General features: G+C 37.5%; 1 protein-coding gene across 3 annotated transcripts in view; it reads left to right on the forward strand.

Annotated features, from left to right (window-relative positions):
- The window catches only part of HACE1 (HECT domain and ankyrin repeat containing E3 ubiquitin protein ligase 1), a 96,263-nt gene that overhangs the window by 61,121 nt on the left and 14,347 nt on the right, over window positions 1-20,795 (forward strand). For all 3 annotated transcript variants that reach the window (XR_012124705.1, XM_073220855.1, XM_073220856.1), the window contains 5 exons: window positions 8,637-8,748; window positions 8,842-8,939; window positions 9,119-9,206; window positions 12,640-12,789; window positions 13,305-13,501. Coding sequence is in view for 2 of the 3 variants with exons in the window: in XM_073220855.1 (XP_073076956.1) it covers window positions 8,637-8,748; window positions 8,842-8,939; window positions 9,119-9,206; window positions 12,640-12,789; window positions 13,305-13,501 (645 nt within the window). In the remaining variant the exon portion in view is untranslated. The remainder of the gene's footprint in view (window positions 1-8,636; window positions 8,749-8,841; window positions 8,940-9,118; window positions 9,207-12,639; window positions 12,790-13,304; window positions 13,502-20,795) is intronic.

The following is a 20,795-nucleotide window of genomic DNA, read 5'->3' on the forward strand; positions in this document are numbered from 1 at the left end:
TTTAACATGTGTAGGGATAGGACTGTAGTCATGCCAGTGCATTCATTACATCTTCCAGGGAGAAGTTTCTCCTCCTGAGCGTTTGTTCCTTTGTCTCTCAGCCTGGTAAGCTCCTTGCTCCCTGCTTGGGCTAGTCCCAGCCAGCTTCAAGTCTGGGCTCAAACCGTGACCTCCTGAAGCTTTTAACTCTGCTCACCTGCACGACTTCTAACTCCATAGTGCAGGGTAGTCTGCACTTCACTGTCCAAAACTTGATATACAGGTGTGTTGTGTTGTTCTGTTAGTCTTATCTCTTTAACTGTATTAAACAGTTTTTAGCAGTGAAATTGAGATTTTGCAGCTCTTATGTTACCTGCCCTGTTGACACTAGGTACTCAGTAGTATTTTCTCATTAATCATAGTATCACAAGTCACTTGCAGTTTGCATATCTGGCAAATGAACAACAGGTAGAGTCTTCTTATTCAAGAGATCTTATTCTTCAAATTTTGGAGTGGAGGAGGGGAAGAAAAAGGGTAACAAACTCCTTTTTAGTTGCTGCATATATTCTGTTGTGCATTTGGTCTCAGCCTGTCAATAACTAACGTTATAGCCGGACTGGCCCTTGTGGTTCTTCGTATGATCACAAGACAGCCATCAGCAATAACCATTAGGAAACTTTGAAAAAATAACGGTTTATTGCTTATAGGACCTAAAAATTACACAGCCCACCTGGTGCCGCACAGCAGGGTTGTAGGTAGAGAGAAAGAGAGGACATGTGGGCCTGGGAGTCTGCTTTGATTGGGGTTGAGGGTGGGGGCCTAGGGTTTCATGGGCTCACTCTTTAGTGGTGAATTTAAAACCTAAGAGTGGGAATTTGCAGGTCAGGAAGTGAAGAAAACAGGTGGCCTAAACGGTCAGTTATTGAAATCAATCAAGATCTCCAAAGCAGAGAGCCTCAGAGAGGGGAGGTGGCATTGCTCTCTGTCTAGTCCTGTGGCCGGCAGTGTGTCTCCCTGAGATGGGCATCTTTGGAGTGGAGGCCTCTGTCAGTCAAAGCTTAAGTCAGGCACTCGTGTTACAAAAAGAAAAACAAACACCTGTCAGGGTTACAGGGCGATTCACCCTGTGAGGCTGAGGCATTAGAGTCAGTAGTGAGGACATTGACTGCCTGGGTAGCTAATATGCTAAAAGTCATGCGTAGGGCACAGTGTAATCCAGACAGTACACATCTAAATAGGATTATAGTAGCAAATCCTATAAAAATTATCCTGTCAGTAGTCTGAAATCCAGTCTGTAGCCATTGTCCCAAACTTGAAGGGTCCAGCCATGAAAACAGGTCAGTTCAGTTAAACAGTGTATCCCATTTCAGGAGGTGGGCTGCAGGTGGGCTCCCAACATCAGGTCTATATTATATGAGAAATCAGGTGTTTAATAGGTGGCAATTCTGTGGGAACAAAGTTTATAATGGTTGGAGCAAATATAAACCCAATTTGCTTGCTAAGAGCAACCAGTTGAGATGTCTAGACATTAATTAGGCTCAAAGCAAGTCTGTGGTTTGAATGTCACTGTGATGTTGTCTGTGAATGAAGTCTGTGATGATGTCACTGGGTGCTCAGGTAAACTTCTGAGTGGCCCATATAGCACCAGGCATGAAAATTATGCTGTTGTGGTAATATCTCTGAATTTTTTATGAAGTGTCATTTTTTTATATGTCCCATTTTAGCTTGCATGACTTCAGGTAGAGGGCACTTTTAGTTCTCTGTTACTCCAAGTCAGAAGGGTGGGAGAAAAATTGGAAATGTTAACTTGAGAGTTATAGCCAGATATTGAAGGAAACTGGAAAACTTCAGGTTCCAGTCTAGTATATAGATGAAAAACAAAACCTGCTTGTCAGTTAACAGCACTAGAATCTGAAATACACGATGGTATATTAATGAAATAATTTTTTCTTTATAGTTACCCCCATTTCTATCAGAGATAATAAAAATGAGACTAATTTGTTTATAAAATCTATTCTCATTAAACTTGGCTTGGTTATTTACATAAATGCAGCAGGAAAAGTCGATTGATCATATAGATTCATCTAAGTCTGTTTTGCTAGAATTTTTCTTAGTGAATCTCAGATGGAATTTTTAAAAGCCTTTCAAGGCTAGGAAGCCAAGCAAAGGACTTGACGTAAACCTTTGCCTGCAAACTTACAGATTTGAATGAATTCCTTTTTTTGGAAGTTCCAAAATACCCTGAGGTTCCTGAGCCTGCCAGGAGGTGACCTTCCTTACTCACCTGGTAAGGCTGCCAGGAACCCTGTAAGCAAGGTACCAGGCCTGTTTTTCCAAGGAACTTCATTGGCTTTATAAGGTTAGCCTTAGTTCCTTAAAGCTGTCTGGTCATATTCGAGTCTATGTATGTCTCTCTCAAATAGGACATTCCAGTCAAAGCCCTCATTATGTAACCATTGTTTCCAATTGTGTCCCGTTACATTCTTACTGAATTTATGCAAATAACTATATTGCCTTAAAAATACAAGAATACCTACAGTTTTGAATTCTAGAGGAATCAGGTAGGGAGAAAAAAAGAAATCTTTTTATCTATGTTCACAAAGGTATACTTTCCCAAATTGATGTAAGTCATAGCTAGCCTAAGAGAAAATTTCCTTAAATCTGGGAAACAAAAGATTAAAGAACTAGCAACCTTTGAAAAAACTTTTTTATTAAGGTATGGTTGATACACAACCTTATGAAGGTTTCACATGAGCAACATTGTGGTTACCGTGTTCACCTATATTATCAAGTCCCCGCCACATACCCCATTGCATCCACTGTCCATCAGCCTAGTAAGATGCTGTAGAGTCACTGCTTGTCTTCTCTGTGAGAACTAGCAACCCCCTCTTAAATAAAAGTTATAAAAGTTATAACCATCTTTACCAGTTCATCCAGCCATATATAATTCTTATTAGGCACCCTAGGCATTTGTGAAAATTTATCTATGATATGATGGATATTGTCCAACTGTACTTGAACCATCAGACAAATTAAAGCAGCCCATTTCTGGGATCTGTTCACATCCCATATGTTCTTTTAACCATAGATAGTCTATAGTCATGAGGTTTTGGGGTGCTACAACTTGCACCCCTCCCAACTCCTGGTTGAGTTCCAACAGTACAGATCCAGTCAAATTCGTTGTCTCACTGTATGCACATGCCAGCCTAGACATCTCCCTCCTCATTCCAGTGGCAAGTCCAGGAAACGGTGGGCTAGATGCAGCCACAACCGCAGCATCGTCCGGATCCCTGTGGAGGCTTTTTGATGATCATCCCCCGGCACGAGTCCTCCAGAGAGTGCTGATGCCGGAAGCTCCTCCTCATATCGTATCTTAGTTCATTTTCTGGGTATCCAAGCTAGGCCTTGATCTTCTGCGTAGAAACAAACAGACCCTTTGCCCACACTTTGACATGCCCTCTATACCACTGTGCAGAACTCATTGGAGGTCAGCACACAGTAACTGCTTTTTTTTTTTTTTTTTTTAATTAAGAGAAAGGAATATTATCAGAAAAGAGTACCTCCATAGCTGATCATCTGACACCCTTTAAGTGATCAACATTAAGGATATTTAAAGCATGCGTTGATCTTTGATTTACCAATAGTTTTATCCTGTTAAGGAGTAATCCCCCTTTTCTTTCTTTCTTTCTTTTTTTTTTTTTAAATTTTTAATCTACACTTACCTGAAGAATACTATGTTTACTATGCTCTCCCCTATATCAGGTCCCCCCTAACAACCACATTACGGTTACTGTCCATCAGCTTAGCAAAATGTGGTAGAGTCACTACTTGTCCTCTCTGTGTTGTGCAGCCCACCCTCCCCTTTCTCCCTCCCCCCCATGCATGCTAATCTTAATACCCCCCTTCTTCTTCCCCCCCCTTATCCCTCCCTGCCCACCCATCCTCCCCAGTTCATCTTGATATTTTGTTAGCAGTTTTATGAATGCAGTTTTTTTCTTAGAGTTCTGTAAATTCATACCCAGTTGAGTGATATGATCTGAAAGTTATCAGAAACCTGTGCTTGTCAGAGTGCTTTCCACGAATCTCCTTGAAGATGGAATACTTTTGCAAAGGCATCAATAAAATAATAACTGTAAAAATGACAAAAGACTTAAAAATGCCCATGGTTAAAGTTCTGACAAGAGTTCATTATAATGAAATTGACAAGGAAATTTGGTGATTTCTGTGACACATTATAAGATGATAACTGGAATTAGGATTGATAACATTTTATATCATATTTTTAGGAATTTCATATAATTTCTGGAACATTCATGTTAACATATATCTGTACAAGGATATCCATAAAGAAAGTTTAGCATTATTTTTTATTTGACAATGCTTCCCATGTAATTTAACATACCAAGCAATCCTAATTAGTTTAATGTCTTTCTTTTTATAAGGAGAACAATCTTTTGAGATGGTCCAGGGGCCCTCTGCAAAATCCCAGGGTTACTTCCAGGTCAGAAACACTTCACTTAGAATTTGATTTTTCTAAGTCTGTCAAAAAATATCAAAAGGTTTTAGATACTTGACTAAATACGATCACAGGTAATTGTGCAACATACATCTACTTAACCAAAGTGACAAAAGCATTTAAAGAATGTCACATAGTTGTGAGCAAAAATTAGCACTTCTAATATTGAGAAGCCTCAGTTTTTTTAAGCAGTCAAAAACCTGATTAAGAAAACATGAACACAGGAAATTGTTTTGGTAAAACACAAAATCTTTGTTTTCTACCTAGATACTTAAAAGGTAAAGAAAAACCTTTCATATTCTCATACGAGGAGCAAATCAGTTCTCCAGGATAACTTTGTACTTCTGGCAGATGAAAGAAAATTACATAAGCATACTGTTGAAATTAAAGCTTGTTTTAAAAAACAAAAAATTTTGTCATGACAATTTTGTTTTTAGCTAACTTGACCACACAAGGTAAATATTCTGTCTCCCCAGCTTTCTATACCATTTTGTCCTTTATTTTCCTCTTTCCCATTCTGAAGTCATCAGTTTTACTTTAGGACAAATCTGCTTTCTTTTTCCTTAACAAAAACGGATCTCCATACTTCATACCGTCTATTAGCCAAAAATGCATCTTACTTCCTTTGCGTAGAGAGATGTTTCCTTTGTTATTTCTTGTAGCTTTAATGACATATATTAATTAGAATTCTTAATCCTTGAAATCTTAATTTCTAGTGAGAACTAAGAAATAAGCAATTATGAACTACTTCATCAGCATTCTTTAGATTGGCAAATGTATGAATGGATTTCTTAATTTGTAGAAACATACATTTCTTAGCACAGTTGTTTAGTTGCTGTGAGACATGTTTCTTTACAGACTCAAATTCTTAGTTCCTCTAAGAGGTCAAAAGTAGGTAAAGTTAGACTTGCTCAGCGATTAATGTTTTGGTATTTCATCTTATTTGGAAATGATCTACACATTCAGTGAATTTCCATAATTCAGTTTAACTTAGTAAAATTCTAACGTGGAAGTTATCAAAGATTTGGAAAGTATTTTTAAGTAGACATACCATAGTGCGTACTTATTGCTGAAAAGTTCACCTAAAAACTATCATCTCTTTTAGATCTGAATCACTTGTTCCCAACAGTTGTGTTTAGACTAACTGGGAAAACTTCCTTAGTAGAGAGTCAGACATCACTCCAAGCTCTTTTTCTTGCTGACAGATTTTTTGTATAGAGATAACATCAGTTTATTTGATTAGGAAACCCAGGTAAAATAGAAGTTGTTTACCTGTATCATATTTAATGCTAATAACTCTGAACACATACCTTTTTTAATTAAACCAAACTTAAACTAGCCTTTATTTAGCAAAGATTATCCCAGATCATGTGAACTTGAAAAATATTTGGGTTAGTTTCTATATTTCTGAGTTTTAGGAATACTTAATTCATAAGCACTTATTTTTAAGCCAGTTACACAGAGCTCTTTTTGAAATTTTGGCAATACCTTCCAGAGGTAGAGAGGAAACACACACACACACACAATATATATATATACCTGTAGACATGCATAAACATGCAGGCAGACACAGAGACCCTAGCTTCCATTCCAAAATTTTAGCCATAAATGAGGTACAATATAAAACTTACTAGTTTATAAATAACAGGTGAATCCAAATTGGCAGATGGAACAAAATAAGGATACCTGTTGCAATGGCTAAAACTTTTTATTAATGTTTGTGGGGAGAACTTTTAAGGTTGGATTTGTCCTTGATAAGTAACATTAAGGAGGCTGTGGACTAGATTTTGGACAAGAGAGTTATCCTAGCATTTTGTATTTTAAAAGGCCTCTTTCCCCCTGTTTTGTTTTTTCTTCAGTCTCAGGTGATTGTGGGCCGTTTTAGTTAACTCCTGGGGTCTGTAAGATTTACATCTTCAAGGGACAGGGAAAGAAAATGTAAGTTTTCCCCCTAGGAGTTTTAGTGCCTTTTGGATGGCTTTGGCAGTGCCCCTGAAAATGTCGTAGCACTACCCTGTAACCGGTGAGCACCTCCGAGAGAATAATTCTATGGACTCAGAGTCAAATGGGGCCTCCTCAGGGTTGGAATGAACAGAGAGGGTCATGTGGGTCCCTGTGGTCATGGAAGTGATGAGTCCGCTGGGCCGTGCCAGTGTTGTGTGTGGCTTGATGTTTCCCAGCCAGCATGGGCCACGGCAGGGCTCACTGTGGTGAGGGGATGGGCAGTGCCAGACCATACATCCAAGTGGGGAGGGGAAGGGCGCTGGTGTGCATCGGCGGCTCTCGGGGCCTTTGCCTTCCCGTTTCTGTCTCCTTCTCACCGGAGGCCTCCATAACACTATTGGCTTTTCGCCTGGAGGCAGGGCTGGGGCATCTCAGGGTAATGGGCGTGAGGCCCAGACGGAGCTGTAAGACATTCACCTGATTCTCGGTTCTATGGAGATACTGGCCAGTTGACGCGTTTGGCAGCTGCAAGTAACAATTCAAAATATGTTCTGTACAAACAAAACCTGCAATAGCCAATTAGCTTCCCGCTCTCCTTACTGCTGTATAAAATCTTTAAGAAAGGTTTGAATTTCAGTTAAAGCATGGTTTTTTCATTTCATTTCCTACTTGTTCTGTCCTGTTTTTATCTAGTAACGTGTTGTCACTGGAATGTCTTGGATGCTGTCACGGTGGCGGCTGTCCTCTCCAGGGTGTCCCAGGGGCCTCTCCTGGTTGGGGGCTGCCTCCACTGGCACAGGGTCTTTGGAAGAAGCCCTTAGGCTGGAGCATAACACCAGGGTCTCGGCATGTTGGTGTGCCATGGCACTGAGCTAAGTCAGGGAAGCTGCCGTGGCGTTTGCATTTTTTGAGGAGCTGGTATATTATCAGGGTTCTTGGGGGACCCTGGTACCAGATATCTAATCATTTCACCATACCTCATGGCCTCGCTCAGCCTGCTCTGGGAAGATTGTTAGATGATCACGGCAGCCATGGCCTCTGGCTTGGGAACCAGAGGTGACACACGACAGAGACCACCCGCAGAAGCACACGGCAGCGGGAGAGATGCCCCAGGAGCGGTGCTTCTTTCCCGATGGTGTTGCCCACCTGAGTTAGGAGGTTAGCAAGCTAAGTTAGGTAAAGGTCATTCTCGGGTAATTGCAAGGTCCTTCTTGCCTACTGTGCCGATTGGCCTCAGCATAGCGATAATCAGTGCTGTGGCCGAAGCAGGCCTTGTGGTTCTTGTTATGATCGCAAGACATCCTCCAGGGATAACTCAGGAAATTTTGGAACAATAAAGGTTTATTACAGGACCTAGAAATTACACAGCCCACCTGGTGCCACAGAGCAGGGTTGTAGGTAGAGAGAAAGAGAGGACATGTGGGCCTGGGAGTCTGCTTTGATTGGGGTTGGGGGTGGGGGCCTAGGGTTTCATGGGCTCACTCTTTAGTGGTGAATTTAAAACATAAGAGTGGGAATTTGCAGGTCAGGAAGTGAAGAAAACAGGTGGCCTAAACGGTCAGTTATTGAAATCAACCAAGATCTCCAAAGCAGAGAGCCTCAGAGAGGGGAGGTGGCATCGCTCTCTGTCTAGTCCTGTGGCCGGCACTGTGTCTCCCTGAGATGGGCGTCTTTGGAGTGCAGGCCTCTGTCAGTCAAAGCTTGAGTCAGGTGCTTGCGTTACAAAAGTAGAAGCAAACCAGCTGTCAGGGTTTATACTGCACATCAAAAGATAGAATAAGGATAAAGTTAGAGGTAAAATTTTTTTCATAAAAAAAGTGGTACATGAAATGTAATTTTTCTGGATGTGGAAATTCATTTTTATAAGCCTTGTTGGGTTTAAAAGAAATTGCAAGTAAGTGTGTTCAGTAACATTATCTGATATTAAGTTCTCAGATGTAACCTGAGTTATCAAATATTTTCCTTTGAAAATGGAGGGAGTTTTAAAAAATACACTCTATAGGCAGTTGAAACATTTAGATAAGATCTGCCATTTTGGGAATAGTTGCTGCAATGTCAGAACATTATCTAGAATTATTAAAAATAAAGATCTAAGAATGAGTATTTGTAGAAACGGCATTTAGGAGGCTAGTTAAGGAAATCTGATAGTTGGGTGACTGAAATATTGCTAACATTTTATTGTTATTTGTTGGGATAGCCATTTAAAGATCGCTGTGAGTGGTTCTATGAACATTTGCATTCAGGGCAACCAGATTCAGACATGGTGCACAGGCCAGTGAATGAAAATGACATCCTGCTGGTTCACAGAGGTATGTTAACTGAGAAATTGATGTGTATTAGAGGCACAAATACTAGTTATTGTACATTTTAATATGTTAAATTAACCAATGCTACATATTTAGATTCTATTTTTAGGAGTAGCTGTGAAGTTGTGTCAAAAGCCAATCGTGCAAAGTTAAAGCAAGGCCTTGCTGTGCGGTTCCACGGAGAAGAAGGCATGGTGGGTATAAAATAAGGGCTGTTCAGATCACTTATGTAAAAGGTTGAAGTGCACTTGAAGAAGGTTTACTATTAAATTGATAATAGAAATGTAGTATGCATTTAATTGTATTACTTAGAAAAAAACTTTCCCACATAATGTATTTCTGTTGATACTTAATTTTATTTTCTTGAACTCAGGGTCAAGGTGTTGTGCGTGAGTGGTTTGATATTCTGTCTAATGAGATAGTCAATCCTGATTATGCATTGTTTACCCAGTCAGCTGATGGTAAGTTGTACTATCCACATGGCTTTTTCTTGTGACTTGTCACATTTTCAAACTGCTTCAGTACGTTTTTTTTCCTTTGATTCCCATAGTAGCCCTCTGAGCTAGGTGGGGTATTGCCATTTCGTAGAAGAGAAGATTGGAATTCAGGGTTTTTGTCTACATTGATACAGATAATGAGGGGGAAGGGTCATGAGTGGGACCCGGCTCAGCCCAGCACTCCTTCCTCTGAAGAGGCGGGTCACGGTTGCTGGCCTCAAGGACTAGTGGCTGGTCCAAGGAAGTTTTCGTTAGTTCTTTATTAAAATAAAACTAGATGTGCTCGATGTAAGGATTGTCCTATAGTCTACTTTTTTCAGGTTAAAATTTCTTCTGGTGAAATAGTGCAGTAAATGGGCTTAAAAATATTCAAGTCCTTATTTGGAAAAATTAAAATTCACTGTAATCCTATTTGAGTTTCCAATAAAATTTATTGGGCATGAAAGGCAAAGTCATGGTGTTAAATGTTTAACTGAAAATCTATTCACGTATACTAACTTAGTTTTCAGTCCTTTTGAAAGATCAAGACCTTGCAACTACAAAGCTCTTATTTAACCATATAATACAGATTAAAAATTCTCTGTTCAAATGGCGCTTACAGCCTACAGAATTGTAATTCGCTACAGCAGGCTGAAGGGAAATGGTTACCACCTTCTTTGGGTGAGGTGTACTTGGGGGAGTTCTCTGACTTAATAAAGACATAAACAAGTGAAAGTGGGATTTTAGTGTTTAAATGCTTTTCACAATTGCTTTTATTTCCTGAATACCTTTTCTTTCCCTGTGTTTACATTCTTTCATAAGGAGAGGGGGCCTCATTAATTGTAGTTTCTGATTGCATCCCATTAAAACAAGCAGCAACTCTGCCCTGAGTAAGAGGGATGACTGTAAGAGAGGCAGATTTGTTTGGGAGTATGGGACTGGTTGCTTTAACTCAGTAACCTTTGATTATTTGCTCTGAGGTCAGTTTCGTATCTTTGTGATTTTATGACAAGTTCAGTGGGGTATTGAGTTTACCTGGCCTAATTGTTGAAGCAAGATATAGCATTAGAGCATTGTATTTTAGATTTATTTCTTTTCTTATAGTTCCTTATTCTGTGTCTGTTTAGTTTCATACCTGAAAAATAGATATGGCATGGAATGATGAGTCTAGGCATGTCCCCATACTGTGGTGTGGATTTATAGCAGAGCGTATGTGGGAGCACACAGACCACAGAGATTGTGATTCGTCCTTTTTGTAAACTATTTAAGTGTTCTCTTTGGGGTCATAGTATTAATAAATTAAAATTCAGATGAAATATTAAAAAAATTTTTTTCTAATCTTTAGTTGATATAAAGAGAATTACACTTAGGGGAGTTCAGAGTTCCTGAATGTGGGAAGTGTTTGGATAGACCTAATGTTACAGTGATTTCCTGAATACTTGCTTTCTGATTAAATCAGGAGGCTTTCTGCAGAGTGGCAGTGCTGTATAGTGGCGAAGAGTCTGGCCTGTGGTGTTCCTGGGTGGGAATCCTGCTTCGGCTCCTCTTTTCGCTGTGATCTTTCTGGACCTCAGTTTCTTGATTTGAAAATGATGATAACCTATGTTTTGTAACATAGTGAGAAATCAGTTAGCTGATGTGTACAAATGCTTAGCCCAGTGCCTGGCCCAGGGAAAGCAGAAATGTTATATGCTATTATTATTGTGAAATAATGTAGTAAATGGTATTTTCTCGTGCAGTAGGATTTTTCTGAGGCAACGAAACAGCTCAGAGTGTCGGAGTCACATTTATGTTGAGTGTAAAACATAACAAACTTTATAATGTGTTTTAAGTAGTTTTCAAGTTAAAAATTATGAATTTCCTGAAGATTTTTTTCCCCCCTTTTATTTCTTGTTTTTCTTTTGGTTGCTTCTTACCTCTTCTTTTTAATAACCCAGATTTCCCAGAAAGTACTTAGAGAAGGAATTAAACACAGACCTAGGGGAAGAAAGTTGAGTCATCAAAAATCTTGGTTGGTTCATCAGTAACCCAAAGTATTCACATTTTAGTAGGTAAAAAATATTTTTGTGATTATCCTCAGAATATTATAAGTTTGGAATTATTGTTATGTTTGTCTTTTAAGACTTTCTTAATTTCACAAAATTCACTTTGGCTTTTAATAGTCTTACAACATTACTAGGAGTGATTCTCAAAAGGTACTTATAGCTTCATATGGTGCTTTTAAGTCATTCAGCCATAAGCTTCCAAATTTGTACCTTTTATTTAAGTAAACTGGTCACAACAGTTTAGTCCAGGGCCAACAGTGAGAAATCAAAGACCAACAAAGTGCAAACTGAATTATTGTCAAAATACGTATATGCTGTATGCCCAAACATTTCACTTTCCGATACTTTTCTATTTCTATTTATTTAATTTTGTGCTATTTCATTAGATTTAGCCCAGGTGTCTGGAAGCATGAGCTCGTAAAAATTTGTTGAATGAATGAATTTGTAGTCCTAGTTGGTGATCATCACGCAAAAAGAGGGAAAGCATTATTTGAAGTCAGCCTTTTGGCATTATATTTTTCCATTCTGCTAGATTTTTTTTATTTTTTTAAGCATAATAAAAATTTATCTTTTTAAACCATTTTGAAACATTTACATTTAATACATGTACATTTAATACATTCACAATGTTGCATAACGATCACCTCTATCTACAGTGAGATCTTTTTTCATTTAAGTAGAATCATGGTCCATTGCATCCGATTTTGACAGTAATCAGTAACATTGCCCTTGCCATTTGTACTTTTTTTAGACCTCAGAGGTATACTTATTTAAACCTCATTATTGTCATGAGGAAGAACTGGTTGACTTGTGGACTTTAGTGATTTTCTTAGAATTTTTAAGAGGCGTCAAGTTCAGTGACAAGGTCCATCACTTAAGAATAGATGTAGTTTTAAAATTTTGTTCTCTAGTAGCACTCCAGTCTTTAAAGAGCGAAGAGTAGATGACTACCTGCTGCACAGGGCGTGCAGGGATGAGTGAGGCAATGTCTGCCCTGATTCACAGCCTGGCAGTTCTCTCCTCACTGTCCAGGAGAACGTGTGTGTTTCGGGGGTGGGGGGCGGTGTCGGGGGTGCGGGTGTCATCTTCTCAGGTGTTATTTGCCAGGACCACTCTAACACATCCTTGGCTACTTGCAGTTAAAAGTATTCTAAGTTTTCTTCAAAAAGACTTAATCTAAAGTACGTGTGAATGAATGATAATATTTTGTACTTCTGACTCCACTGCTTATTACATATTCTACAAACACTCCTGAGGTAGTTTATAAATAATTCAACGTTACTTTTGCAAATTGTATGTAAACTGACTTGTCTGCTTTGTAATAATCTCTCTTCTGCCTAGAGTCTTAAAAATAAATTATTTTGTTTTAATAGGAACAACTTTTCAGCCTAATAGCAACTCCTATGTAAACCCTGACCACTTGAACTATTTCCGATTTGCTGGACAGATCTTGGGATTAGCTTTGAATCATAGGCAGCTGGTCAACATTTACTTCACAAGATCATTTTACAAGCACATTCTTGGTATGGCTCTATTGTTATTTCCATAGGCATTTTATTTAAAGTGTTTTTCTTATAGTCTTTAGGGAAATCTAAGTAGATCAGTGGTGGTATTTTGGGTGAGAATTTTTATTTCAGTTGGAGACTATCTGTATGTAAAGTATTTGGGGGCCTGAGGGAGAGAGAAAATAACCTACTCTTTTGCTGAAAATGGTTTTTATTTTAGTGTATGTATGTTTATGCTAAGAATGCATTTTAATATGAATACACTTAAGAGGATTGGCACTCTCTGAAGTTTATAATAATTTCTTGAGTAGCTGTTTCAGAGACAGATGACACTGTAAAAATGTGGAAAAAACATAAGCTTAAATTAACGGACTTCCAAATTCAGGAATTAGCAAACCATTTAAATCATACTGTGAATTGGATTATATTTTGCAGTTTTATAGAGAGTCTATAGAGGGCAGTATTTTACCATTAAACAGATCAGGAAAGGCAGAAACAGGCTGTAACTGCTTGCTGTATGTTTGTGTTTTTAGGTATTCCTGTAAATTACCAGGATGTGGCATCCATTGATCCAGAATATGCCAAAAATTTACAGTGGATTTTAGATAATGATATTAGTGATCTGGGTCTAGAACTAACTTTCTCTGTTGAGACTGATGTGTTTGGAGCAATGGAAGAGGTGCCTTTGAAGCCTGGGGGTGGAAGTATTCTTGTGACACAAAATAACAAAGTGAGTATTTGAATTTTTACCTTAGTCGTTGCCTGTGACTTGGCCCTGACAGTCTGCTGGTGACTCTCTGAAGTCTCCCAGCACTAGCTAGAAAAACGGACTGTTAAAAAGAGTTTCCTGATATTTCTTAAAACAGACCAAATATTTAATTCACTAAATCATCAAATTCCTATTGGCTAGTGTAGAATTAGAAAGGATCATTCCAGTATTGTGTTAGATAAGCTGAGCACCTAGAAGCAGCCTAGAGCACAACTCAGTTGAATAAGTTGGGCATCTGCATGTTGAAAAATTGGATTAGAAACACAGGCTTACATCAAGATCACATTTGCATTAACCACTATTTTATGTTTTAAAAGTACAATATTGAGTTCCAATAGAGAAAAGAGGAAATCCCAGTGTTTAAACTTTGCACATGCTGTTGGGATCTAGCAAATCTGTTAAAGTTCTGACCTTTATTTTTTTAACTTTGAAACTTGATTATTTGTTATGATACCTCCTTTTTGTAGATAATATTATTTTTTTAGTTTTAATGAGAAATAATTTACATACATCTGTACATATTTATGTTTAATCTTGGCATATGTTTTAAATTTTAGTGTTGAAAGTCATGTTATTTTATAGTACAGTTTTACTTTATATTTTGATATATTATGTAGGAAATTGGGAGTCAGAAAATCTGTTTTAGGAATTCTAGTTCTGTATTTACCAGTAGCATTTTTTGTTTAAGCAAGACTAAAACCTTTATTTTTCCATTAGTTGGCTTTGAATTCCAAGACAGATTGAGAATCATCTAACTATAAAAAATAATGTCCATTGGACCATGTTTTAGACTAGGGGTTTAGTAAAATAGTGTTTTTTTTAATAAAAAGGCCAAAAGACACGGCCATGTTTTAACCACTTTGAGCCTTGGTTTTATGTAACATAGGAAAATAATACCTCCCATATAGAACTGTTAATGACATTTTGTAAACTGAAAAACACAGCACGAAAGATAGTTCTTATTGGCTAGTTTTCTATAAAAATAGGCCATTTCAGACATATTTAGGGAATTGAAGACCTATATTAAGCTACGTAATTTATTTTTGGAAACCTAGATACCATAAAATATGAAAAAAATAAACTTTAATTATTGAAAATAAAATCGAGAGCTGAGTTTTGGAGCCTAAAAAGCTGAACATATTTTGAACATCTGTACATATAATCTTGCCATATGTTTTATGGCATATTGGGGCCAAAATCTGGGTCTCCTGGTTTCAAGTCTGATGTTCTCTATACTGTCCGCAATATTAATCATATTGAGGAAGATGTTGATTTTTAGTATAGTAAATCATGTTCAGCTCTAGAAGATTAAAATAATAAAATGCTTAAATAAGATTTTTAAATCTGTATGAGTTTGCCAGTGAATGAAATGTTTTCTAAACTCTTGTAATTAGATTGTCTCCCTTGTAATGCATTTATTATTCTATTTTACACTGGAGACCTAACGGGAATGCAATCATAGAGTCTTTATTATAAGCAGTGATTTTTACCAGAGAGCCTTATACATGATTCCTGTCTGTGAATACAATACCGTATCTGGTGAGTGGATTTGTCACTCTTCTCAGGTGGAGTTTATATATGACAACAGAGAAAGACCCCTTAGCAATTGCATGATAGACAGCTGTATTTATACTTCTTTTCCCTGACAGCCTCCCTCCCACTATGATGGGATTTTTTTTTGTTTAGATTTTTAAAATACATGTTCTATTAATTCTTTTGCATTTGTGTCTTTTAAATCTAGAAAGAAGAAAGATATTGAATAAATAATAAATAAGAATATACTCCCAGGGGGGGTATACCCTTCATCTTGAGTCTAGTCTGAGGCTGTGCTACTGTTGTAATATTAAAGAGTTTGAAACTTTTGTTTTTAAGTTTAATACATTTTATTTAACTATATTAACTAATTGCTTAGTTGATTATAGGCTAAAGATTTTTAATGATGAGCTTTTGTAATAGAGGTAAAAGCAAGATCTCAATCACTAATATGTTAATTCTTCATAGCTTTCATTTTTCTGACATAAACATCTTCACAATAAGTTGAGCCTCTTCCTTTTTGAATATTACCACTAAGAGTCAAGTGTAATTGTATTTGAGGTTGTTGATACTTAAACATTTAATGCTTATTCAACAAGCACTTTGACTGATCTTTTAAAAATCAAACATCGTTAGAAACATACCTATATCTTAAATTGATCATTTGCTTTAAAATTGCTGAAGTATTCAATTTACAAATGATATTTTCAAACCATAATTTTTAGAGATACTGTTGTTATTTTTTAACATAATTTCTTTCCTGAACTTTTCTGTTACTTTCAGGTCAGCAATTTTTAGTTACTTATCTTTATAGGTATAGTTATAAGTGTCACATTTGGAGTTCAACTTCAAACTTTGTCAGCATATTGAAGTTTAAATGACTTGCCAAGATTGTTAATACGAGAAAGTCTATGTAAGTTGATCTCCACATGGGGGAGTCATTTATTCCTGTTTTATTGGAAGGCTTTGATAATTAAAGAGTGAAACCAAATAGATGAAAATACCTTTGTTTAAGAAGGAATACATTAAATAAATACAAGTAATGTAGACAGAAGAATATATCAGTTCCACATTTGAAATATGCTCTTTTGAATTTAATTTTGTATCTGTCAATCATTTGTTTTAAAATCTAGAGGGGGGGAAAAACCCTGAAAAGCCTTAGTTTCACTTTTGAAAATGACTGAATTACCAGGACCTGAAATTTACATTTAAATAGTATTTTCATCTTTTTTTTTTCTTTCAGTTTTACTTCCACTTTTTTATTCTTGACCAAAAGTCAGAATCCTAGAAGCATAAAATTTAAGTTAGAAGTGACTTTTTTTGGGGTTAGATCTTCAGTTCTCTCTCTCAGAGCTAAAGAGTAGGCTCCCTGGGTTTTAAATGTTAACAACACTTTTAGAATATAATCATAAAGTCCATTCAGGCCGCAAGGGGCAAACACCGGGGTGGGGTGGGGGCTGAGACAGGGTGTCGGGCAGCACCAGTGGGATTCTGGAGGGGAAGCGGGGGGTCCTCAGGTGGGAGCAGGGAGGAGAGAAGGGTCTTCGTTTACGTCGCAGAGTAAATGAACAGAGGAAGACGGGGGCCGGGGAGGTAGACGGGGGCCAAGTTCTGACACACTCGGCATCCACACTTAGGAATTCGAAGATCATTCTGGGCTGGGGAGGTGATGGCGGATGTTCTGGAGGGGAGTTTCGTGAACGGATTTCTGCGTAAAGAAAGAAACACATTGAGCTTGCAGTTGGCAGAACAGAGTGAACTGGGGCAGCGCTGGGGGCCCAGGGCACTGGGAGGTGTCGGGAGCTTGCAGGAGGGGTGTTCTAAGTTAGTGGCCCTGAGGGTGGAGGAACTGAGGCAGCTTCTGAGGATCTAGAAACGTACAGAGCTTGGTAGTTCATTGTCTGGGAAGGTGGGAAATAAGGGCTTAAGGGTCTGCCCTTGTGTGGCCCGTCCCGGAGCGGCTGGCGGTGCTGCACCCTCCTGTTGGTCACGCTCATCAGGTCGGCTCTGTTGGCTGGGGATAAAGACAGCAGGTACCTGTCCCGTACTTGGCGTATATCTATTTGAGATGTGTTCTCAGTGCATTTCTCATTTACTAAACAGCCTTTTGATGTATTTATTTCTATTCAGTGTAGAAAGAGCTTTAATTTTAAAAGCATCTGACATTTATTAGGTGCTTTTGATGTGCTTGTGTACTGTTCATAGTATAAGAACACATAGCTTTATGTGTATTATACTTACACAGTCCCGTGAAGGGTGGCTATTCCGTTCTGCAGGAAAGGAACCTCAAGCCTAAAAGGGTCAAGTGGCTTGTTTCCAGCCCTCCAAGTGGTGGAGCTAGGATTCGCGTTCAGGTAGCCTGTAAGTTTCATGCCTCAGCTTGTAATTCGGACACTGTATTTCTTTAGAAGTTAAATAACTGCCTCAGGCCTCAAAATTAGGAACTGGTGGACACTTTAAATTGGGGTCTGTATGACTGTGTGACAGCTGCGCCTCACTAAGGCAGTGAACGTGACTGCGTAGCGAATACAGGTTTAGTGTGTTTTTCCCCACTTCGTTTTTACACGGTCAATACTTTATATTTTATTTTAGCTATTTCACTCGATTTATTTCACACACAAACACATTTGACACATGTACAAGAACAAAATACAGGTGTGTGAATATGGACAATTGACTTAAAGTGGACTCCTTATTTCTGTCTTAAGAGTATACCATGGCTTTTTGTTACTCTGAAAACAGGTCAGGTCTAAGTTTCTCCATATTGAGTGTGTGTGTGTGTATTATTAGATTAGATTTTCAGTTATCTTAGTGTCAACAAGGAGAACATACTTCTCCTTGCATTTTAGTTAGTATATTCTAAAATTTCACTTTAAAAATCACCAAGTATGTGAAATTGTAACCTAAAGAATTACTGTTTTCAGTGACTGAATTTATGTGAAGGAAACTGAAGTAATAGGATTTTTACTAGACCATCAATCTTTGTAACTAATTTGTGACCTTAAAAAATAAGAATGTACCGGGCAAGAAGAAATTATTGAAAAATGTTATGTTGTAAAAATATGTGTATCCCTTTTCTTCTATTTATTTCTACAAAAGGAACGTGGTATTTTTGGAGTTCTCAGTAGAGAAACTTTCAGTGACAACTCTTATATACCAGAACATTAATAATCAAGTGGGTAAACCAGGAAAGGAGCTTTTATTACCACATGATTTATATTCAAACAGTAAAATGAATTCTGCCAGTAATAATACTATTTAAACTGTTATTGCTAAAAATATAACTATTCCAAAGAGTTTTTACAATTGTGACAAAGTTTATCAGTCTACTTGGGGTTTGGTGGGGGAGAACACCTTGTTTTCACTATTAAAAGTTAACTTATTTAAGTAAACATGGTCTAATTAGATCTCTTTTAAGAAATAGTGGAAACATTTTCAAAAAGAAAAATGGCTTAAAAAAACGTGTCAGTACTGAACATTACCACCGCTGCTCATAAGATATAATTCAGGGTCAAAACCTGCAAAGTAGTAAAAATTTTAGAGAAGATTTTTGAGGAGTGTTATCATTCATTCCACACCTTCAAAAAACTAGATTATTAAAACAAAAATGTTTGTCTAACTAGACATGTAATTTAATGGGACCATAATGAAAGTTGAGCCTCCTCAATCTTAGTGTTTTACTTTTTTTCCTGTGCACTTAATTTTTGCTTACCTATGTCACATCAGTTGCCAGGCTTAGTGGTTGAGCTGGAAAAAAAGTTGCTAAGGCTCCTTATTGTTGTTTTTATCTCTATGCTGAGGCTTTCTAAGTTGAAACTTTATGTAACTTTCACCAGTACAAGTACTAACTCAGAATTCTCTAATGTGGTTAATTTTCCACTTTAATTCTGCGGCATTTAGTAGTCTTTTATGTCTCCAAAGAATTGACAGCAAAACTCCTAGGACATGCCATTTGTTGGGGGTAAAATAATCTCCACCCTCAGGTTACATAATTTCTTTTAATACCTTAGAACAAAGTGAGATATCAGCCTTGGTTTATATTTAATGTTTAATTATACAACTCTTTATGCCAGTGTTTTGTGGACTGATTGTCATCTAGCTGCCCACTGTTTCCTTAAAGTATGTAAGATATTTGAGGTAGTTATGCAAGGTTCTAAAGAATGGGGGTGAGTCACTTGAATGCCTTAATAGGAAATAGAAATGCAGCCAGTGTATTTGTGCATGGTAGGAACAGTCCAAATGTTAGTGTGTAATTATAGTGACTGTTCATTGTAATAATTGTATCATCGAGGAAATGTCAATTTATGTTATTTTGTTTTGAGCACGAGCTATTTCAGGAAGCAGGGAAACATTTAAGAAGCAGTTGAATTTAGAGTTTTCCTGTTCAACAGTCATCTTGCAAATATCTGGAAAACTCTTACTTTACTATTAATTAGCTCAGAAGGATTTGTGATAGCTAGGATTTTATTATTTTACTGAAAAATAATTTAAACCAAGATCCATCCACATTTATTCAAATAACTCACTGTGGAATGTGGTATCTAAAGGAGCTGATTTTCACAAATTGATAATCAAATAACCACAAATTGATAATCAAATAACCATATCAGTAAAAGATATGGAAATAAATGTGGAAAATAATTATTATTTGAAGGACTAGAGAAGGAAACGTGTGAGGAAAGATTAGTATACTTGTGAAAACTCATTTTAAAAATAGAATATATGAGGAAATAAAATTAATTGATAAAAAGAATGTATACCATTCTGATAAATGTGGACTGCTATGACAAAATAGGTAAAGTATACTTGAGCTACTTACTAATCTTTGACTTTCACATTTGATAATTTGTTAAGGTCTTGAACAAAGATTATTGAATAGTACCTTAAGATTATAAAAGCAAAACATTTGGGGACAGAGCTTTTCTTGTTAAGGGAAGATAGGGTCTCATATAGCACCTGAAACATAATTAACGAATGAATGGAGCAAAAAAATTGTAGTGTTTTTGGTTTGAGTAAACAATTGTAGTTACGGCAGACATACATTAAACAGTGATCATGTGCTAGTGGCGAAATCACTGCTGGCTATAAGTTGGAAGTGTGTTAGACATATTTCTTGGATTGGACCCTGAAAATTTAGTTTACGTTTCTGTTTGATGGTTTGGTACACATTTCTGTCTCTCTCTCTCCAGTAACTACTTGTGTATAACTTGCAGTAACTAACTAATTCCTTTCTAGTAGAGAAGAATCTTGGGTTGGTGGGAGTGGTGTTTGGGAGTGGGGGTAGATGGGCAGGGATGGCAGCTTCCCTCTGCCAGGTCGCGCAAGGAGCCGTGTGGGGCGTGGGGAGAACCGTGGCAGGCCACGATGACGCTTCCGTAGCTCTGAGTTGTATGGAGAATTCACAGCGCCTGGTCATACCTAGCGTGCTGGCTCAGTGCTTGCGGTCTATCTTCTGGGGGGTGGGGGACGCAGAGCATCAGATTAGTGCCGCCCAAAATGAAGAGGCCTAAAACAGACTTTCTCCCTTCTGTGCCTAGAGCATTCATTCCTGGGAAGGGAAAACTATTTACAGGGTATTGCTTTTAAGTTACAAAGTTTCGCTTCGATGTATCTGTATAGATATGATAATTCGTTCTGGTCTGAGCCAAAATAGATTTTTTTACTACCAGTTAAATTTTAAGTGACACTGTTTTCCATGATGATGATGATGTATTTTTTTAAA

This window comes from Manis javanica, chromosome 13 (genome assembly GCF_040802235.1).
Source record: "Manis javanica isolate MJ-LG chromosome 13, MJ_LKY, whole genome shotgun sequence".
Lineage (NCBI taxonomy): Eukaryota > Metazoa > Chordata > Mammalia > Pholidota > Manidae > Manis > Manis javanica.